This window comes from Carassius carassius, chromosome 41 (genome assembly GCF_963082965.1).
Source record: "Carassius carassius chromosome 41, fCarCar2.1, whole genome shotgun sequence".
NCBI classification, from domain to species: Eukaryota; Metazoa; Chordata; class Actinopteri; order Cypriniformes; family Cyprinidae; genus Carassius; species Carassius carassius.
Window position 1 is genome coordinate 10,001 of NC_081795.1, and position 17,493 is coordinate 27,493.

General features: G+C 38.8%; 2 protein-coding genes across 2 annotated transcripts in view; both read left to right on the top strand.

Annotated features, from left to right (window-relative positions):
• zmp:0000000529 (WD repeat-containing protein 20) overlaps positions 1-5,482 on the top strand; it is a 6,333-nt gene extending 851 nt beyond the window's left edge. Inside the window, exons 2-4 of the mRNA XM_059533862.1 lie at positions 407-589; positions 1,712-3,055; positions 3,799-5,482. Coding sequence (XP_059389845.1) covers positions 407-589; positions 1,712-3,055; positions 3,799-3,858 — 1,587 coding nt within the window. The 3' untranslated portion in view covers positions 3,859-5,482. The remainder of the gene's footprint in view (positions 1-406; positions 590-1,711; positions 3,056-3,798) is intronic.
• Positions 5,483-6,785: 1,303 nt separating this feature from the next.
• Positions 6,786-13,263, top strand: si:ch1073-429i10.1 (delta(14)-sterol reductase TM7SF2). Its single transcript, XM_059533864.1, has 11 exons — positions 6,786-6,864; positions 6,973-7,005; positions 7,080-7,188; positions 9,389-9,631; positions 11,012-11,209; positions 11,280-11,383; positions 11,455-11,571; positions 11,869-12,037; positions 12,583-12,663; positions 12,819-12,941; positions 13,033-13,263. Exons 2-11 carry the CDS (start codon positions 6,979-6,981, stop codon positions 13,191-13,193), a joined length of 1,332 nt encoding a protein of 443 aa, XP_059389847.1. The 5' UTR covers positions 6,786-6,864; positions 6,973-6,978; the 3' UTR covers positions 13,194-13,263.
• The last annotated feature ends 4,230 nt before the right edge of the window (positions 13,264-17,493 follow it).

The window sequence follows — 17,493 nt, forward strand, 5'->3', positions numbered from 1 at the left end:
AGTTTAGCTTTTATCAATGTGCAATTGCATGCTAAAATAATCTAAAACTATATAGACATTAAAAAGACAAAAAACTAATTAAATGGTTTAAAAATAAAAGAAAAAAAATGACAAAAGCAACAGAATGACTAAAATGTAAAAATTTTTATGTAAATTTTAGAAGTAAATTGAAATGAAAATGAAAAAATATAAAAAAGAAGACTAATTAAAAATATTAATAAAATCTTAAAGACAGAAATAACACCGCTGTTTCTTTCTGTTTGTGTGTGTATCTGTGTGTGTACATGTGTATCTGTGTATGTGTCTGTGCACGCGTTTGTGTGTGTGTGTGTGTATGTGTGTGTGTGTGCGCGCATGTTTGTGTGTGTGTGTGTGTGCATGTGTATCTGTGTGTGTGTGTTTGCAGGCAGTGGATCTCAGTAAACCCATAGACAAGCGCATCTATAAGGGAACTCAGCCCACCTGTCATGACTTTAACCAGTATTCGGCCACGGCTGACAGCGTGGCTCTGATCGTGGGATTCTCCGCTGGACAGGTGCAGTACCTCGACCCCATCAAGAAGGAGACCAGCAAGCTCTTTAACGAGGAGGTGAGCAGATGAGTGTGTCTCCTCATCATCTGTCATGCTCATTCACACCTGATCAAAGCATCGCCGTATCAGATGATCTGTCCTGTCCTGACCACACCATATACCACATCCTAGTTTTCATGATCAACATGTTTTTCCTAAAGAATAAGCTGAACAATTCAACATTTTAATTATTTTGTGGACAGAAGCAGCACAATCCTAATCTGAATCTCAACCCGTGGCTGGAGGTCTGTCAGATCTGTGTGCGATATTTAAGAAGCTCCTCATGTTTCTAAACCAGTAATATGAAAACAGGAACCCACTTGCTTCCTCAAACAGCCGCACACATTTGGTAATTTCCTCGTGGCAGTTGAATTTGTCAATCTAATGGAACGCAGGACCCCTTGAAACAAAGAGCTCTGACTCAGGATCTCTCGTTCTGTTACGTGTCCTTGTTTTACAGCAATACACCGTAAAGTTGATCTGTGTTTGAACTGAACAGGTAACTTTACGAAATGATGTGGCTCTTATTAGTTCTTCATGTTGAGCTGATGGTGAAAAAAAATCTCTTTATTAACAGACTCTCCATTTGGCTCATATTTCAGACCAGTAATAATATTTTACCCACAGAATGAACGATTATGATTTTACACAAGACATAATGAAGGTGAGTTGTGTAACGTGACATTTATTTTGATTTTGAGGTGCAGTGTGATTTAACAAAGTTTGGGGTTGGTAAGATTTTTAATATTTTTCAATGAAAGCTCACCAAGGCTACATTTATTTGATCAAAAATACATTAAAAACAGTTAAATATTATTAGAATATAAACAGCTGTTTTCTGTGTGAATCTGTGTTAAAGTGTAATGTATTTCTGTGATGCTCCGCTGTATTTTCAGCATCATTCCTCCAGTCTTCAGTGTCACATGATCTTCAGAAATCATTTCAAAACATTTCTGATTATTATCAATGTTGCAAACAGTCGTGGCTCACAATATTTCTGTGGAAACTGATCAGGATTCACAGATGAATAGAAAGTTCATAAAGAGTAGCATTTATTTGAAACAGAAATGTTTGTAACATTGTAAATGTCAGTTTTGATCAGTTCTGATGCTGATAGCGTGTAACATCGTCTCTCTCCAGAGGCTGATAGACAAATCAAAGGTGACGTGTCTCAAATGGCTGCCCAAGTCGGAGAACCTCTTCCTGGCGTCTCATGCGAGCGGTCACCTCTACCTCTATAACGTGGAGCACCCGTGTGGCACCACCGCGCCGCAGTACTGTCTGCTCCGGCAGGGCGAGGGCTTCTCCGTCTACACCTGCAAGACCAAGACGCCCCGTAACCCGCTGCTCCGCTGGGCGGTCGGCGAGGGAGGGCTGAACGAATTCGCCTTCTCGCCCGACGGCGTTCATGTGGCCTGCGTCAGTCAGGACGGCTGCCTGCGCGTCTTCCACTTCGACTCGATGGAGCTGCAGGGCGTGATGAAGAGCTACTTCGGCGGGCTCCTCTGTGTCTCCTGGAGCCCTGATGGGAAGTATCTCGCCACCGGCGGAGAAGACGATTTAGTGACCGTCTGGTCGTTCGCCGAGAGCCGTGTGGTGGCGCGCGGACACGGCCACAAGTCCTGGGTCAACGTCGTAGCGTTCGACCCGTTCACGACGAACCTGGAGGACGAGGAGCGGATGGAGCTCAGTGGGAGCGAGGAGGATCTCCAGCAGGGGGCGCTGCACTTCGGCCGCGTGCGAACTAGCAGCACACTATCGCGTCTCTCGCGACACAGCTCCAAAGGAGGCGCTTCATCTGTGACGTACCGCTTCGGATCCGTCGGCCAGGACACACAGTTCTGTTTGTGGGATCTGACAGACGACGTTCTGTATCCGCGGCTTCCGCTCTCCCGCGCGCTTACGAACACCTTCGGTCCTACGATTCCTAGCAGCACGGCGTTGAGCGGAAGCAGCGGAGTCGAAGGTCACCATCATCCCTCAAACCCTCATCAGACGTCAACGCTGCCACTGCCTTTACCTCGCTCGCTGTCGCGCTCCAACTCCCTTCCACATCCCGCCGTCGCCAACACCTCCAAGAGCCAGGGGGCGACGGAGAGCAGCGGCACAGGCGTGAGCGCTGGCACAGGTGGAGGAAGCACACCGTTTAGCATCGGCCGCTTCGCAACGCTGTCGCTACAAGAGCGCAAATCAGATAAATCCGGGGTGGGAGGGGAAAAGGAGCACAAGCGCTATCACAGCCTCGGGAACATCAGCAAAAGCAACGATAAGATTAACGTGGCGCCGCGCAGCTCCAGGCTAGATGGCGCTAAAGTGCTGGGAACCACTCTGTGTCCGCGGATGAACGAGGTGCCACTGCTGGAGCCACTGGTGTGCAAGAAGATCGCCCACGAGCGGCTGACCGTGCTGGTCTTCATGAACGACTGCATCATCACAGCGTGTCAGGAAGGACTCATCTGCACTTGGGCCAGACCCGGGAAAACAGTGAGTCCATATGAAAACAGAACGTCTCAGTGGTCATGGTTATACAAGTGTTTTTCCCATCGTGATTTTTAAAAGTCTTTGTTAATAAGAGTTATAAGTCATGGATCAAACCAACAAGCTATACTTTTAAATTTAGGGATTTTACTTTAAAATTATTTTCACTCAGAAATTGCTAGTCAATTTTGCAAGTGATTACAAAGAAACGGCAACACATTTAATTAAATGTGTAATTTTGAAATAGAAAGACTAAAATAGTATTTGCTTTATTTTTTTTTTCTACAATGTGCGAGGAGAATCACAACATTAAAAACTTTGGTATGAAGCGGAAAAAAAAAGAAAATTGGACAAAAAGACAAAAGTTCAAGACTGAACTGAACAGGTTTAATTTAATAGTGATTCTTAATAGCCACTGAAATAATACTTTTTAAAAACAATGGAGAAAATTTAGAAAGATTAAAGGTATTTTCTAGTAAAAATCTTCAATTAAATTTCTTTTTAATAAAAAATTTACACAAGTTTACATGCGTTTAATAAAAATAAAAATGTAATTGATTTTATTTATATATATATATATATATATATATATATATATATATATATATATATATATATATATATATATATATATATATATATATATATATATATATATATATATATATATATATATATATATATCCAAAAGTCACTTCATCACTGCTCTCAGTTTAACTCATGTTTTTTCCTGTCTGTGTTTCCACTAGCTCCCGTCTCAGCCGCTGTCAGCACAGAACGGAAACTCTCCGAGCGGGACGGTGGTATAGCCGAAGCCTCATTCCCGCATTCCCAATTCCTGTGTCTGCATCCGGAGCCGGTCCATCAGAGCGTTACGATTCACCCGTCCCCTGTATCCCCACCAAACCACACACTTGAGTTGCACACGAACGTAAACACACACCGGGACCATGATGCACTGCTGCGACGCACCACGGCTCTCTCCTGCAGAAACCCTGCTGGCTTCATACACTGCAAACGCCACGGCCATTTTATTTCCTATTTATTTATTTGATCATTGAGTCTTCTATTGTACATATTCAGACTATTCTATAACAGCAGAGGACATGTATTGAAATTATGAATTCAACTAATTAATATATGAAGATCCTATATTGTACATAGTGGCAGATGCATTGAATGTGGATTGACGAGTTCTTGTTCTAGTGTGCTAGTGCTGTATATGTGGCGATCTGGCTGAGAAAGTGCATCCTTTGCTTTGGCATCGGGCCTGAACTGAGAGTTACGTGCATTTGTTCGACTGTTAGACTCGAGGTTTCTGCTTCATACATTACAGATGCTAATAGAGATGTGAGGTTAGTGTCGTCTAGAAATGGTGTCAAATGGTAGGCCGGGTATATGAACCTTAAAAGTGTGATTTTCTATATTTACTAAGTTTTTGCTAAACAAACAACGTCACGTTGAATGAAAACGGATGTTTGTTGCATTCTCACGTCGCTGTTTAGAGCTAGTCCAACCTGAAAGCAGATCTCTTGAATTTTGTCTTGTTGAACGCAAGACTGTGGAAGCCCATTTTTGGGTACAGAATTACAAATAAAAATGGTTATTGCAAATTTAAATAAAATCTCCCAATTCAGAAACTCCCAATTCTAACTATTTTCTCACAATTCTGAGAAAAATTTAATTGTATCTGTGGCGGAAACAAAAAAGTGCAAGGTGTAGAGTAATTATGTAATTTTGAGGAAAAAAGTCAGAATTGTGAGATATAAACTCAGAATTCCAAAAAAAAAAAGTAAACGTTGAGAGATATAAACTAAGAATTCCGAAAATAAAAAAAGTTAAAATTACGAGATTTAAGATAAGAATTCTCAAAAAAAGGTAAAATTTGTGAGACATAACCTAAGAATTCAGAAAAGGAAAAAAGTTAAAATTGTGATATAAACTCAGAATTCCCAAAAAAGTCAAAGTCACAAGATATAAATTCAGAATTTTGAAGAAGGAAAAAAAGTTACAATTGCAAGATATAAACTAAGAATTCCAGAAAAAAATTTAAATTGCGAGATCCCCAAAAAGTCCATTCTGAGAAAAAAAGTCACTGTAACCTTTTTTTAATTTTTATTCCATGACAGAAATGAGCTTCCATACAAGTCGAATGTAATGAAAGGGAGAAACTTCTCTGTCATCTAAGCAGCACATTTTACTATAGTAGCACGGAGTAGGTGCTGTTCCTTACACCTGCTATGCCTCTTGCTAAATTTTGCACATTTACAGGTTGATTTTAGTTCACTGGAGGGACCATTTTCAGGAGTCTGGATTACTGAGAGCCAATGTGAATTGTGTTTTTAGGGATTTGTTGTGCAGACTTCTCAAAAGGCCAGTGTCATATCATTTCTACCGACGTATGTCAATCAGTTCTTGTCATTAAGCGAAGCAGTGCAAACCTGCATTAACAAACATTTCTGACTGCTCCGGTAGAGAAGAAAACAAAATCAATGGATATCACATACACTGTCAGTCATTACAGTTCAAATTGTCACCAAAACCAGTTTCTCAAGCAAGTTCTGCAATGTTTCTTTAGTGTTCCTGACAGTGAACTTACACCTTAAGGATGGATTATTTTCTCGCAAGCTCTTATTTAAAGCATCTAAATCCTCAAACCAACTGATAACATTAAATTGGTTGAAGTTAGTGACTAGCCATATTTGAAGACACTGAGCCTTTCTAGAAGTCTGTGAGGAACAACACTAAATAACCTGGTCTTTTAGGTGATTGTACTGGTTTAAATGTGGTTTGGCTGCTTTAGTGATCCCGGCATGGATGTTTCTTCTCCTAGAGGCAGAACTTTGCTTGTATTTTAGACAAAGGCCAAGCTAATGAACTCCTATGCCATCATTCCCACCCAATTACAGAACACTGTGTGTAAAAACAGTGTTTTAGCTCTGACGGTATATGTATGCTTGACACTTAGTTCTCATTGTTTATGTCTTTTTGTAAGTGTTTATTGTTCATTTTAATCTCAGATATTTTGGGATTTATGTTTTGTACGGCTGTAGCATTGTGATTGTCTTTGCTGTTAACTGGAGAAATGCAAATGGACCAATTAGTGGATGTTGGAACGTTTTATTGTGTGCTTTTTAAACAATGCCATCCATTAGGTTCATTTTTTGCTACTTGCACTGAACTTCAGTTCTGATGGATCTTTTGTCTTACTGTAGCGTGTGAATCCTAACAGATGGAGGCATCCAAGAGCGTCCCGCTTCATCGACGTATGAAAATGGATGATTTCGGTGTAGCTTCCATTCCTCCACACTGTTTTCTTTAAAATCGATTATCTTCCACTGCATGTGATTTCATTTAGCACACGGTTATATGCCTGAGTCTGGTGACGTGGCCAACAATATCACAATATCCAGTTTGTATATGGGAATCTGTTATTAAAACATCAAATACTCATGCATCTCTTTGTTATTTGTAATCACGTATATCATCAGTTAACACATTTAAAGGAAAAGTACACCCAAAAATGAAAATGTGCTCACCCTCAGTTAATCTGAGATCAGGATGAGTTTGTTTCTTCATCAGATTTGGAGAAATGCAGCATTGCATCCTCTGCATTGAATGAGAGAACACTGAGGGAAGTAAGTGCAACTCGAGTTGTCTGTTAAACGTTTTCAGCTATTGCATGGTTCATTCAACATGCAGAAGATATCGCAACCTGTCAGTAGTATGTAGTAACTGCTGAAGTATAAAACCCTTGTCTTTGGTGAATGTAGCCATATGGATTTGTATTTATAAAGGTGCTCTATCTGCCTCTGGTAAGACTATTAAAAATCACATTTGAGCCCATTTTAGGCAAGACAAAAGTCATTTGATTGTGTTTTAGAGTTGGTGCAGTGGTTTTAAATAAATTGGTTCTTTCACAGATTATCATGACGACTGACAAACAAGAATATCAGGTGAGTTTGAGAAATTAAATTCAATGTTTATTCTAGTTTCACCCTTAAGTTACACCCTTCTGACTGTCCTAAAGATACACAGGAACAGATCCCTACAGGACACAGGTAACGGAAAGCTTCAGGATGGAGCTGATGTTGATGGCAAATGTGTTGTACAAGTCCACAGCAGATGGAACAACATCCGTAAGTACTCTAGTTTAACTATTAAAATCCGTTTACATGATACCACTAGATCTTTTAGCGGAAGATGGCACCAACCAATCTGATTCAGAAATGAATTAGAAAAAATTTTGTCTTTAAGGCAAGGCACTACGGGCAAAATCGTTTAGTTGGTTACACTTTATCTATTTGCGTCTGTAGATTTCTATTACAGTACATATATTTAGAGTTTTATCTTCACTTCTGCAGAACTTACATACACCAAAACTTAGGGTTATATTCATATCTATATTCTGAAGGTTTTTACTGAAGGGTTTGTTTATATATCATTCACACTGATTTATACAACATTTTTATTCATAAAACATGGGGAAAATGCATATTTTTAAAGGTTGTAAGTTTGTTTCTACACTTCTGCAGCACTTACATACACCAAAACTTAGAGTTATATTCCTCTCTATATTCTGAAGGTTTTTACTGAAGGGTTTGTTTATATATCATTCACACTGATTTATACAACATTTTTATTCATAAAACATGGGGAAAATGCATATTTTTAAAGGTTGTAAGTTTGTTTCTACACTTCTGCAGCACTTACATACACCAAAACTTAGAGTTATATTCCTCTCTATATTCTGAAGGTTTTTACTGAAGGGTTTGTTTATATATCATTCACACTGATTTATACAACATTTTTATTCATAAAACATGGGGAAAATGCATATTTTTAAAGGTTGTAAGTTTGTTTCTACACTTCTGCAGCACTTACATACACCAAAACTTAGAGTTATATTCCTCTCTATATTCTGAAGGTTTTTACTGAAGGGTTTGTTTATATATCATTCACACTGATTTATACAACATTTTTATTCATAAAACATGGGGAAAATGCATATTTTTAAAGGTTGTAAGTTTGTTTCTACACTTCTGCAGCACTTACATACACCAAAACTTAGAGTTATATTCCTCTCTATATTCTGAAGGTTTTTACTGAAGGGTTTGTTTATATATCATTCACACTGATTTATACAACATTTTTATTCATAAAACATGGGGAAAATGCATATTTTTAAAGGTTGTAAGTTTGTTTCTACACTTCTGCAGCACTTACATACACCAAAACTTAGAGTTATATTCCTCTCTATATTCTGAAGGTTTTTACTGAAGGGTTTGTTTATATATCATTCACACTGATTTATACAACATTTTTATTCATAAAACATGGGGAAAATGCATATTTTTAAAGGTTGTAAGTTTGTTTCTACACTTCTGCAGCACTTACATACACCAAAACTTAGAGTTATATTCCTCTCTATATTCTGAAGGTTTTTACTGAAGGGTTTGTTTATATATCATTCACACTGATTTATACAACATTTTTATTCATAAAACATGGGGAAAATGCATATTTTTAAAGGTTGTAAGTTTGTTTCTACACTTCTGCAGCACTTACATACACCAAAACTTAGAGTTATATTCCTCTCTATATTCTGAAGGTTTTTACTGAAGGGTTTGTTTATATATCATTCACACTCATTTATATAGCATTTTATTCCTAAAAAAATGCCGAAAATGCTTATTTCTAAATGTATGGGGTTTTTTTTCTACACTTCTGCAGCACTTACAAACACCAAAACTTAGAGTTTTATTCCTCTAAATATTCAGAAGGTTTTTACTGAAGGCTTTGTTCATATATTGGTCACACTCATTAATACAACATTTTATTCCTAAAAACGTTTGTATATATTTTTTTCCTGGCTGTTTACAGTATTTTCTGATCTATGCAGGGATAAAAAGAGAAATCCTAAATCCCCAGAGTAAAAACCTTTGACTCTAATATGTCAACAAAATCAAACAAGAATTTTGAACCTGACCTGACGCATTTCTGCTCTGGAAATGTTTGCAGATGAGTGCATATTTAAGTACACAGTGCCTCATTTGCAAATATAAACATTTCAGAAAACTTTAAAAAATTATATCTTTATACATTCTGATTAATCAAGTGAGGAATTATGCTGTTATCTTATAAGTTCATATTTTCCCTATTTGCCTGTACTCTCTTGCCTTAATAGTTTTATTGCAATGTCAAGAGTTTTAAAATAAGCCTCAGTATGATAATGTGTACAGTGGTTCAGGCTGTTGATTGTGTGTGTGTGTGTGTGTGTGTGTGTGTGTGTGTGTGTGTGTGTGTGTGTGTGTGTGTGTGTGTGCGTGCGTGTGTCAGACCTGTCTCTGGTGTGTGTTCTGTTGGGCATCTCTCTCATAATGATGCTGGATGGCTGCCGGCCCTCCTCCGAGTCGTGGGTTCTGCTCGGTTCTGCTGGAATCCCGATCTGGGACTGGACGTCTGTGTGTGTGGTGATGTTATTCACTGTCCTGCAGGTGGCGCTCTATTGTCTACCTGTGGGACAGGTGACAGAAGGCAAAATGGGCTGCGATGGAAAGCGTTTGAAATACAAACTCAACGGTAAGAGAAAATTCCATCTTCAGACCTCAAGCGTTTCATCAAATGAATATGACAAGCTGAATGGGAAGAATCTCAAAATAACAAATTATTTGAAATTATTCCCGTGGTGGGAAAAATATGCATCTAACTTTGTAATTCAAATTGTGTATTCAAGGTATTGCACAGGCCATACTAGAATAAATCATGAGTGTTTTTTATTTTTAACACTCTTTATTGGCATCAGTGGTTCCATGAAAAACCTTTAACATTCATGCAACCTTTCCATTTCACAAAAGGATCTTTATAGTGGAAAATGGTTATTTGGATTATTAATTTATGACCCTGCAGCACAGAAGCAGTCATCAGTAGCACAGCTGTATATTTGTAGAAATAGACAACAATACATTGTATGAGTCAAAATTATACATTTCTCTGATATTAAGTAAAGATCATGTTCCATCAAGACATTTTTGTAAATTTCCTACCGTAAATATATCAAAACTTCATGTTTGATTAGTAATATGCATTGCTAAGAACTTCATCTGAATAACTTTAAAGATGATTTTCTCAATATTTGGATTTTTTTGCTCCCTCAGATTCCAGATTTTCTAATAGTTGTATCTCAGACAGATACTGTCCTCCGAACAAACCACACATCACTGGAGAGATCATTTATTCAGCTTTTAGATTAAAAAAATTGACACTCAAAACTGGTTTTGTGGTCCAGGGTTCACTAATGTTCTTTACACTAAGAAAAAATGCTTCTTCTCAGATCCGTACACTGAAAGGTTCTTCTATGACATCACTTTTATTTTTAATAGCGAAGAACCACCAAAATGTACCTTGTCTGTAAAACATGTTTTTGGTCTCCGGAGACAACGATTTAAATCAAGAAAAGTTTTGTAAGCACTTATTTTGTAAGATGTACATAGGAAGACTTTTACCATTTTTATCTCAAGTCCATTCAAAGAATCTTTTATAGATATGCCAAATGTACAATGTCATGAGACAACTATTTTTATTAGAATAAACTTTAAGGAATGATTTTGTAAGATGGACCAAGAAACTTTTTTTTTAATTAAAAATTATTTATTGTATTGTTAATGTCGAATCTGTATCTGCCATATAATAACCTATGTAGCTGATATGGCAATACATGTAAATATATCCAACTAAGAGATTGGGCACAAATATCAAGACAATAACCTTTTCGACTTCTGCATTTTTAGTTTGATCTGACTTGACTGTCCTCCAGCATTATCCACACTCTGTTCTCCTGTTTAACTCTGTAAAGCTGCTTTGACACAATCTGGATTGCATAAAGCGCTATATGAATAAAGGCGGATTGACTCATTTAGTAAGAAGGACTCTGATGGTGACAGGGTTCGGCGTCTGTTGCAGGTCTGCATGCGTTTCTCCTGACTGTGGTTCTGATGCTGGTTCTGTGGTTCTCTGGTGTTCTGCGGCCCGGCGCTGTGATGGACAGGATCTTCTCTCTGGTGAGCGCAGCTATGGCCGTCTCTCTGGTCTTCAGCCTCACGTTGTTCCTGTGTCCAATCAGAACACCCTCCTCCGCACACGTGACCTACAACAACACGGGTACGATCCGCACCTCATCTTATCGGTCACGCCTGAGGTCAGAGGTCATGTGTGTGCTTGTGTTGTACAGCAAAGCCCCTGCTGAAGTTTGTTCTGGGTCAGAGCATGGACCCTCGTCTGGGCATCATCGACGTCAAGCACTTTGTGATGGTCAGGGTTGGGTTTATCGGCTGGGTGAGTCTCAGCAGATCAGGATTCTGCGCTTGTCAGATGAGCGGTCACTGAAGTCTGTGTTTGTCCTGCAGGGCATAATGGATGTGAATTATCTCCTGACCGCTGTAGAGACGAAGAACTCGTCACTCTCTGTGCTGCTCGTCATCATCTTTCAGCTCATTTACATACTGGACTTCCTCATCGATGAGGTCAGCCGAACTGGTTTTTATTCTTAGAAAGACTTTTGAGATGGTGTGTGATGAGATGCATAGTCCAGATATCTAATCGCATGTTTTATAGCACGTCCAGGGATTTATTTGGTGAATATTGGATGAAAAATGATTTGCTTAGTTGAACATAATGCACATTTTTGCACGTCTTGCCATTTGCATCCATGCATTTTCTTATGCAGTATCTCAAAATGTACATGAAAATATGTTGATGTAAACAGCTGTTTTGTATTTCATGTAGTATGAAACCGAACAATGAATTGTATTTCTGGCCAGGGCTCTGTTCTGACGACCAAAGAGTTCACGGACGAGCCGATTGGGTTCATCATGATTCTGGGCGAGTTCATCTGGATCCCTTTCTTCTCCAGTCTTCCCGTTTACTTCCTGCTTCAGAGGCCCAATCACATCCACTTCCTGTCTGCCGTCCCCATCTGCCTGCTCTTCGGTGACCTCACATACTATGATATACTGCAAAATATAATGTTCTTTCTCATTAACTTTCCCAGTTTTCACCCAGTTGATTAATTACATTAAGAAAGTTTTTCTGAAATGATTTTTTTTTTAAATATGCACATGAGGTATTCTCTTATTAAAAATGCACTAGTTTACATACATTTCTAGAACAAAGATCTGAACTCCGGATAAATGTGCAATAAATCAAACACTTACTGGTGTATATTAGATGTTTTCTTTCCACCAGTCTGAGAAGAAACCCCCAAATCTCAGGTTTGACCAGTGCATGAAAACCACATGCATATGAGTCTTGCCTTGTTTTATGAAAAACTGATTTAAATGAAACAAGTTTGTGCTTAAAACAAGAAAAATGCGTATCAACGGCATCAGAAAAGTCAGGTAAAACAGGAATATTTGTCTGTATTTGTACTCTTTGAAACACAAACTCACTTGATTTTGATCAGTTTTTCACAAAGCAAGACTCAATGTCTTTGTGATCCAGTGATTGTTGTAATTCTCAGTGCAGTTTATGAACAGGTACAGGCTTCCTGATTTATTACCTGTCCAACGAGCAGAAAGATGGTTTCCGCAGAAATCCCAGGGATCCGGCCTACGCTCGTATGTGACCTCTTCACATCCTCATTCTGCTTTCCTTCAGTTCTTCTGCTGTAAACACAGTTCATGAATGCATGGCAAGAAGGCATTGAGCTTTGCATCATCTTAATGGCGATGTGAAGTCAGGTCGCTGATGATGATGTCAGTCTCTCTCAAAGGTCTGAAGACGATCCTCAGCCCGGCCGGAAGCAGTCTGCTGGTGTCCGGATGGTTCGGATGGGTCCGGCACCCCAATTACTCTGGAGACATCCTGATGATGTTGGCCTGGTGTCTGCCGTGCGGTACGGTTAAAGAGCAGAGCTGCTTCAGATGCGTTTGAAGGCTTTGTGTCAGCAGTGCACGAGTGATTTACCTGGTTTGTGTCTCACGCAGGCTTCAGCAGTGTTCTTCCATACTTGCCAGCGCTGCAGTGCTTTCATTTACTGAGGCAACGAGCCAATGAGATCGAAGAATCATGTCTGAAGAAGCACAGAGACGCCTGGAGAGAATACTGTCGACGAGTGCCATACAAACTGCTGCCTTACGTCTACTGAACATCTCATGAACCTCATCAAAGCGGAGTTATTATTCCTAGCTGTGTGCATCCTGTGATTTAAACTACACGTGCACAGCAAAGAAGTCATTTCATTAAACTGATGTAACCCAAGACATTTAGTTTTGTTTGTAGAAATCATGTATTAAGTGGATTCAGTGATATTGAATGATGAAATAAACTTTTTTTCTGTGTAATTTCCTATTTAATTTCCAAAAATAGTGTTTGGGGAAAAAAGAAAAAAGAGCAGCCTGATAGTGGATTAGTTTATATTTATAGTGGGAGTCAAAAAATAATTGTGTATATACATAAATAACAGTGTAATAATAGATGTAATTACAGAAATTCTGAGGTGGTTACAATGCAAAAACATTAATGTACACAATAATAGCATTGTATTTAATTATTTATATCTTAAATGTTAGTATATATAGTAATTAAAGATACTTAAAGTGGGTACAAATTTGAATCGATCATAAAGCTGTTCTGCAGAAAAAAAAAAGATACTTAAAGTAATTTTTTGTTTTCAAATCTACATTTGGAAAATGTTTTGATTTGATGGTACTTGGGGAAAAGAAACAAAATGTACAAATTGCAATGATTTTAACGGCAGGACCCACTTCTGTTTGAGACTATTTCCAGTTAAATTATTAAAAAAGCTTTAAAAACAATTAAAATATACAAGTCACTGTATGAAGTGATATATTTTCTATGTTTAGAAGATGTTTTCAATAAAAATAGCCTAAATAAAAATATATGATAGAGCTTAGTATAAAAAGTAAATACAAACAATATAATCTAGCATTATAGATGTTGCACAATCAGTAGCAATGTCCTGATAGATGGAAATCTATCGGCAAAGTAAACATTAAAGTATTTACATTTATTAAGACTAAACTAAAGTGCATGCATGTCCATACTAAGTATTTGAGTTCTGACTGGCAATAATGAGACCGCATACTTGGATGAGGTAGAGAAATTAACATCATGGTGCCAGGACAACTGTCTCTTTCTGAATGTGAGCAAAACTAAAGAGCTGATTGTGGACTTCAGGAAGAGACAGCAGCAGCCCTATACTCCTCTTATGATCAGCGGGACCCCTGTGGAGAGGGTGAGCAGCTTCAAGTACCTTGGTGTAAACATCTCCGAGGACCTGACTTGGACTACTCACATTCACACACAGGTTAATAAAGCCAGGCGAAGACTGTACCATCTGCGACAGCTGAGGAAATTCAGGGTCTCACTAGCAATCCTGAAAACTTTCTATTCTGGGGCTATAGAAAGTGTATTGACTCAGTGCATCTCAGTGTGGTATGGGAACAGCTCCAGTCAAGACTGCAAAGCCCTGCAGAGAGTTGTGCGCTTAGCTGAGCGCATCTCAGGGTCTGCTCTCCCCTCTCTGCAGGACATCTACCTCAAACGCTTCAGAAGCAGAGCTGTTAAAATCATCAAAGACTCTATCCACCCCAGTAACCATCTCTTCACTTTGCTGCCATCTGGTAAGCGCTTCCGTAGCCTGATGGCAAAAACCGAGAGACTCAGGAGGAGTTTCTTCCCCCAGGCCATCAGGCTCCTAAACTCTTAACCAGCCCCTTAACATCCTCATGCCTCCACTTAATGTTCACTTTATCCTTTTCATTTTATTCACTACCTCACATAGACACACTGACAGTGTCACCATGTTTGCACATTTGATTCTTGTACATTCCTGTGTATCTTATATTTAAGACCACAGTAAAATGCATATATGCACATTGTACAGTCGTGGCCAAAAGTTTTGAGAATTACATAAATATTAGTTTTCAAAAAGTTTGCTGCTAAACTGCTTTTAGATCTTTGTTTCAGTTGTTTCTGTGATGTACTGAAATATAATTACAAGCACTTTATACGTTTCAAAGGGTTTTATCGACAATTACATGACATTTATGCAAAGAGTCAGTATTTGCAGTGTTGGCCCTTCTTTTTCAGGACCTCTGCAATTCGACTGGGCATGCTCTCAATCAACTTCTGGGCCAAATCCTGACTGATAGCAACCCATTCTTTCATAATCACTTCTTGGAGTTTGTCAGAATTAGTGGGTTTTTGTTTGTCCACCCGCCTCTTGAGGATTGACCACAAGTTCTCAATGGGATTAAGATCTGGGGAGTTTCCAGGCCATGGACCCAAAATTTCAACATTCTGGTCCCCGAGCCACTTAGTTCTCACTTTTGCCTTATGGCACAGTGCTCCATCGTGCTGGAAAATGCATTGTTCTTCACCAAACTGTTGTTGGATTGTTGGAAGAAGTTGCTGTTGGAGGGTGTTTTGGTACCATTCTTTATTCATGGCTGTGTTTTTGGGCAGAATTGTGAGTGAGCCCACTCCCTTGGATGAGAAGCAACCCCACACATGAATGGTGTCAGGATGCTTTACTGTTGGCATGACACAGGACTGATGGTAGCGCTCACCTTTTCTTCTCTGGACAAGCCTTTTTCCAGATGCCCCAAACAATCGGAAAGGGGCTTCATCGGAGAATATGACTTTGCCCCAGTCCTCAGCAGTCCATTCACTATACTTTCTGCAGAAGATCAATCTGTCCCTGATGTTTTTTTGGAGAGAAGTGGCTTCTTTGCTGCCCTTCTTGACACCAGGCCATCTTCCAGAAGTCTTGTCCTCACTGTGCGTGCAGATGCGCTCACACCTGCCTCCTGCCATTCCTGAGCAAGCTCTGCACTGGTGGCACTCCGATCCCGCAGCTCAATCCTCTTTAGGAGACCATCCTGGCGCTTGCTGGACTTTCTTGGATGCCCTGAAGCCTTCTTTACAAGAATTGAACCTCTTTCCTTGAAGTTCTTGATGATCCTATAAATTGTTGATTTAGGTGCAATCTTAGTAGCCACAATATCCTTGCCTGTGAAGCCATTTTTATGCAACGCAATGATGGCTGCACGCGTTTCTTTGCAGGTCACCATGGTTAACAATGGAAGAACAATGGTTTCAAGCATCACCCTCCTTTTAACATGTCAAGTCTGCCATTCTAACCCAATCAGCCTGACATAATGATCTCCAGCCTTGTGCTCGTCAACATCCTCACCTGAGTTAACAAGACGATTACTGAAATGATCTCAGCAGGTCCTTTAATGACAGCAATGAAATGCAGTGGAAAGCTTTTTTTGGGATTAAGTAAATTTTCATGGCAAAGAAGGACTATGCAATTCATCTGATCACTCTTCATAACATTCTGTAGTATATGCAAATTGCTATTATAAAAACTTAAGCAGCAACTTTTCCAATTTCCAATATTTATGTAATTCTCAAAACTTTTGGCCACGACTGTATATCCCTGTACATCTTAATATTTAAGACTTCAGTTTACGTTCATGCACATTATTTTGCGTTCTATTTAATTCTACAATATACATCTTTTTTATATTTTATTCTTATATTTTTATTGTTTACTTTTATTTCATTCTTACATAGCTATATTTATGTATATTTCCATCTGTGTTGTTTTTCTTTAATAATTGCACTGTCCATGGAGCGGACCTGACTCACATTTCACTGCTGGTTATGTATGCTATATATAATTTGGTATGTGACAAATAAAACTCTTGAATCTTGTTATAGTAGTACAATGTCAATAAAGACACGAGAATAGTGTGTTTAATGTAATAAAAGCTGATTTGGTCTTAAAATGAGGTTTTTAGGTTGTGATGCAGTGTAAAAAAAAAAAAAATTAATATATATATATATATATATATATATATATATATATATATATATATATATATATATATATATATATATATATATATATATATTGCAGAGACCCGGGTTGCCAGGTTTTTACAACAAAAAAACCGCCCAACTGTTACACAAAACTAAACCAATTTTTTTTTCGCTGGGTTATTCCGAGCGAAATTATTTTTTTTTATTGTTGTTGCCCTGGTAAAATTCGCAGTAGTGTAGCTCCAACAGTGTTAAAATGTCCCATTACCGGGTAAAAACCGCGGACTTGGCAACGAAGATGATGATAGGCTATCAGCAGTTGTTTTCCCGCGGAAAAGGGCTTCTGTAACACTGTTGCAGCGGGTTGTTTTTCATGTCCGCGGTTTGAAGCGGCCCAAATAACGGGATGCCAGTGGAATGCAATTTTTGCCGGGGAAACCCTTTGTAACCCCACTGGTCTAGTTTTGAATAGCAGTTGGGCGGGTTTTGTCGTGAATCCCTGGCAACCCTGACTATCAGCCATTTCACCTCAAACGGTCTTCAAGCAGCGAACACCCGCCGCAGCGGAAGAAAACCTCCCGAAGCACCGGACA

Bases quoted from the DNA above. Each gene is read 5' to 3' on its own strand.
- si:ch1073-429i10.1 (XM_059533864.1), top strand. From the start codon at position 6,979: ATGACGACTGACAAACAAGAATATCAG. The intron at 9,632-11,011 runs GTAAGAGAAAAT...CGTCTGTTGCAG, and splicing joins TTTGAAATACAAACTCAACG to GTCTGCATGCGTTTCTCCTG. The intron at 12,942-13,032 runs GTACGGTTAAAG...TGTCTCACGCAG, and splicing joins GGCCTGGTGTCTGCCGTGCG to GCTTCAGCAGTGTTCTTCCA.